This window comes from Gouania willdenowi, unplaced genomic scaffold, assembly GCF_900634775.1.
Source record: "Gouania willdenowi unplaced genomic scaffold, fGouWil2.1 scaffold_83_arrow_ctg1, whole genome shotgun sequence".
Lineage (NCBI taxonomy): Eukaryota > Metazoa > Chordata > Actinopteri > Blenniiformes > Gobiesocidae > Gouania > Gouania willdenowi.
In genome coordinates, this window is record NW_021145249.1 from 161,872 (window position 1) to 166,350 (window position 4,479).

Sequence of the window (4,479 nt, forward strand, 5' to 3'; positions counted from 1 at the left end):
CACACACAGATGATTGGAGCAGGCCTTAACTCATCGCCTTTAATGTGTTTGTGTTCCAGCTGCTGGAGGACAACATCATCAGCTTTGTTAAGGCTGAACTCAAACACATGCAGAAGATTGTGGATGGAGATGATCCAGAGTGCTCAGAGAGTCAGATGGAGGGTGAAGATGAGGAGCAGAGGAGGAGCAGGGAGGCCTTTCTGAACATCACACTGTATTTCCTGAAGAGGATGAAGCAGGAGGAGCTGGCTGAACGTCTGCAGAGCAGTAAGAGCATGTGAACATCTTCACTGTGAGGAACATCACATGAAGGACACAAAGCTGGCTTTTCTTTTTTAAAGCATGATTCAATCAGTCACATTTAATAATAATCTGAGGAACCATCCAGACTGAGAACATCACACACTTTGATCTCCAATTTTCAAACCTGCTCTGACTTCTCCACTCTAACATTAAGTTTGTCTTCATTCAGGAACAAAGGCTCATCAATACCAACGTGAGCTGAAGTCCAAGCTGAAGAAGAAGTTCCAGTGTGTGTCTGAGGGCGTGGCTAAAGCAGGAAGTCCAACCCTCCTGAAGGAGATGTTCACAGAGCTCTACATCACAGAGGGAGGGGGTAGAGAGGTCAACCAGGAACACGAGGTCATACAGATAGAAACAGTATCCAGGAGATCAGACACAGCAGAAAGAGCCATCACACTCGAAGAGCTCTTTAAAGCCCCTCCTGGAAGACCTCGACCAATCAGGACAGTGATGACAAAGGGCGTGGCTGGCATTGGGAAAACACTCTTAACACACAAGTTCACTGTGGACTGGGCTGAAGACAAAGCCCAGCAGGAGGTCCACTTCACATTCCCACTAACCTTCAGAGAGCTGAACGTGCTGAGGGGGAGGAGCTTCAGCTTGGTGGGACTTGTTGATCACTTCTTCTCTGGAAGCAAAGAAGCAGAAATTTGCAGCTTCCCGGACTTCCTGGTTTTGTTCATCTTGGATGGTCTGGATGAGTGTCGGCTCTCTCTGGACTTCCTCAGCACTCAGACCCTGACTGATGTCTCAGAGTCCACCTCAGTGGAGGTTCTGCTGATAAATCTCATCAGAGGAGAACTGCTTCCATCAGCCCGCCTCTGGATAACCACACGGCCTGCAGCAGCCAATCAGATCCCTCCTGAGTGTGTGGACATGGTGACAGAGGTTAGAGGGTTCACTGACCCTCAGAAGGAGGAGTACTTCAGGAGGAGGTCCACAGATGAGGAGAAGGTCAGCAGGATCATGTCCCACATCAGGACGTGTCGCAGCCTCCACATCATGTGCCACATCCCGCTATTCTGCTGGATCACTGCTACAGTTCTGGAGGACATGTGGAAGAGCAGAGAGAAGGGAGAGCTGCCCAGGACTCTGACTCAGATCTACAGCCACTATGTGGTCCTTCAGAACAAAGTCAAGATGGTGAAGTTTGATGGAGGAGCTGCCACAGATCAACACTGGAGTCCACAGAGCAGGGAGATGATGGAGTCTCTGGGAAAACTGGCTTTTGAGCAGCTGCAGAAAGGAAAGCTGATCTTCTATGAGAGTGACCTGACAGAGTGTGGCATGGACCTCAGAGCAGCCTCAGTGTGCTCAGGAGTGTTCACACAGGTCTTCATAGAGGAGAGCAGCCTGTACCAGGACAAGGTGTTCACCTTCATCCACCTGAGCCTTCAGGAGTTTCTGGCTGCTCTTCATGTCCATCAGACCTTCATCAGCTCTCAAGTCAACCTGCTGGAACATAAACCACTGAACCTTCCCCATAGTGGAGGTCAGCCTGACTTTAACCTTCTCCATCAGAGTGCTGTGGACAAGGCCTTACGGAGTCCAAATGGACACTTGGACTTGTTCCTCCGCTTTTTGCTGGGTCTTTCACTGCCGACCAATCAGAGGCTCCTACAAGGCCTGCTGACACAAAGAGGAAGTGACTCACAGAACAATCAGAAAACAGTTAAATACATCAAGAAGAAGCTGAGTGAGAGTTTGTCCACAGAGAGAAGCATCAACCTGTTCCACTGTCTGAATGAAGTGAATGATCACTCTCTGCTGGAGCAGATCCAACAGTCCATGAGATCAGGAAATCTCTCCACAGAGGAACTGTCTCCTGCTCAGTGGTCAGCTCTGGTCTTCATCTTACTGTCATCACAGGAACATCTGGATGTCTTTGACCTGAAGAGTTTCTCTCCTTCAGAGGAAGCTTTTCTGAAGCTGCTCCCAGTGATCAAAGCCTCCAAGAAAGTTAAGTATGTGACTTTAGAAGAACATGTCTTTAATTCTGTCACAGACAAACATCTGTAAGGTTTCTCTGATTCTTCATCAGGTTGAGTTCCTGTGGTCTCTCAGAGAGAAGCTGTGCAGCTCTGTCCTCAGTCCTCAGCTCTCAGTCCTCCAGTGTGAAACATCTGGACCTGAGTAACAATGATCTGCAGGATTCAGGAGTGAAGCTGCTGTGTGAAGGACTGAAGAGTCCTCACTGTAAACTGGACTCTCTCAGGTCAGTGAGATCACATGTTCCATCAACATTGTCCTGTTCCTCGTCTCCTCACTTGTTTCCTGAGTTGTGGATGTTTTTCTGAATCCAGTCTGTCAGGTTGTGTCATCACAGAGGTGGGCGGGGCTTCTCTAGCAGCAGCTTTGAGCTCCAACTCCTCCAGTGTGAGAGAGCTGGACCTGAGCTACAACCATCCAGGAGACTCAGCAGTGAAGCTGCTCTCTCAGACACTGAACACTCTGAGGTGAGACACATCACAGCAGCTCATCACATGTTCACATCAATCCCCATCACATGTGTGACAGAGAGCTGTATCAGAGGAATGTGATGAAGGTGTGAGAGGTGGGACACTAAAGGAGGAGGACTGGGACAGGTTAGAGGGATGAAGGACAGAGATAAGAAGGTCGTAAGGAGTGAGGAGAGGCTGATGGAGAACTATGAGGAGCTGATGAAGTAATGACAGAGAAGATCAGAGGAGGTGGAACCAATCAGTGATGATTGTGTTCATACAGAAATATAAATATATCTTATGAAATTATATTTTAATTATTGCTCTGACACAAGTTATCAAGTCAAAAAATTAGGGATAAACCGAAATGTAATCTACTGGCTGAAGCCTGAAATAAATTATTGCATTTCTAGCTCTGAATGTTACTAACCACTAAAATTAAAACATTGCAATTGTATAAATTATTCCCAATGTTTCAAATAATCAATCAATTAAAGGTAGGGTAGGGGATTTTTTTTCCAGATACACTTTTTAAGTTTTTGGTTGAAATTTTTTTAATGTTCTGTCAGAAACTAATCTTATGAGCTCTGAAAAAGGAACAAAGAAAATCCATTATGTGTAGCAGCTGTAAACCTGTAAAAACTTTGACCAATGAAAAAAGATTGTTCGGTTTTTTATGAACCAATCATGTCTCTCTCTGTCCCTGCTCGTTCTCCACCCCTCACGTCTACGAGCCCACACTCATAGCGCGTCATTGGTGACGGACTTAAAACAGAGTTTTTAGTCACGTTTAACATACAGTATATAATGATAAATTTTAGCGTTTACTTACTGCTGAATGAGACAACGTAGTTTCTCCACAATACAAACAATGAGCTTAGATCCACTTCTGCAGCAGCAGTGCTAATGCATGTGAGTGAGACAGAGCACAGAGGGGAGGGGGGTAAGCTACATTCAAAATCATGCTAGCTTTCAAAAATCACCTACCCTGCCTTTAAAATATGAAAATATTTATTTAGCACTGACATTCCAACAATGCGTAATATAAAATAAAATTTACTTGACGCACTCATACAATTATTAAAACAGAAATATGTATGTTTTTAAAACGTTTTAAATTCATTTCAAACTGTAGACTTGTGTTACAAATATCATTTTTTAACAATTGTTTGAGTTTTCGAGCTAACTCTGGTGTTCAGTACCTGAGATTTTATACGGAGAGACATAGTCAGAGGTTTTGCTGAATCAATCAATCAGTTTATTAGAGATGAACAGAAAATGAATCAACAAGTCATAACAAGTCAATAGAAGAACAGACACTCATCTAAAACACAGCTGTGGTCCTCAGGGTCTGCTCACTCCCTGGACCCCAAACATAGATTTATCAGTGTTTTATATATTTAGAAATCAAATGATCAGCTCCTTGTAATTAGTTAAGGATGTCATTTACTGTTGATTTAAAGCAATACAAATTATGTTTAAGATTTATTGATTTATTCATTATTATTGATCATTTCGGGGTCTATAGTGTCTGTTTATTTGATTTATTTAGGTATATAGAACATGAGTTGTTTAATGTGTATTAAGTTTAATTTTAAACCATAATTATTCTTATTTATAAATGATTTAGACTTTGTGCCTTTTGAGTGAAACTGATATTTTAGTGTTAATCTGATTGTCTTGTATATATCTGATTTGTCTCTTCGTTTACGTACATGGTTGTGTTGTTTTTATT

At 43.3% G+C, this 4,479-nt stretch overlaps 1 protein-coding gene across 1 annotated transcript; it reads left to right on the plus strand.

Annotated features, from left to right (window-relative positions):
* Positions 1-230: 230 nt before the first annotated feature.
* On the plus strand, positions 231-3,320 carry LOC114460888 (protein NLRC3-like). Its single transcript, XM_028442766.1, has 4 exons — positions 231-267; positions 473-975; positions 1,495-2,231; positions 3,314-3,320. The coding sequence occupies exons 1-4, from the start codon at positions 231-233 to the stop codon at positions 3,318-3,320; spliced, it is 1,284 nt and encodes a 427-aa protein (XP_028298567.1).
* The last annotated feature ends 1,159 nt before the right edge of the window (positions 3,321-4,479 follow it).

Bases quoted from the DNA above. Each gene is read 5' to 3' on its own strand.
- LOC114460888 (XM_028442766.1), top strand. From the start codon at position 231: ATGAAGCAGGAGGAGCTGGCTGAACGTCTGCAGAGCA. The intron at 268-472 runs GTAAGAGCATGT...GTCTTCATTCAG, and splicing joins GGCTGAACGTCTGCAGAGCA to GAACAAAGGCTCATCAATAC. The intron at 976-1,494 runs GTTTTGTTCATC...TGGAGTCCACAG, and splicing joins GCAGCTTCCCGGACTTCCTG to AGCAGGGAGATGATGGAGTC.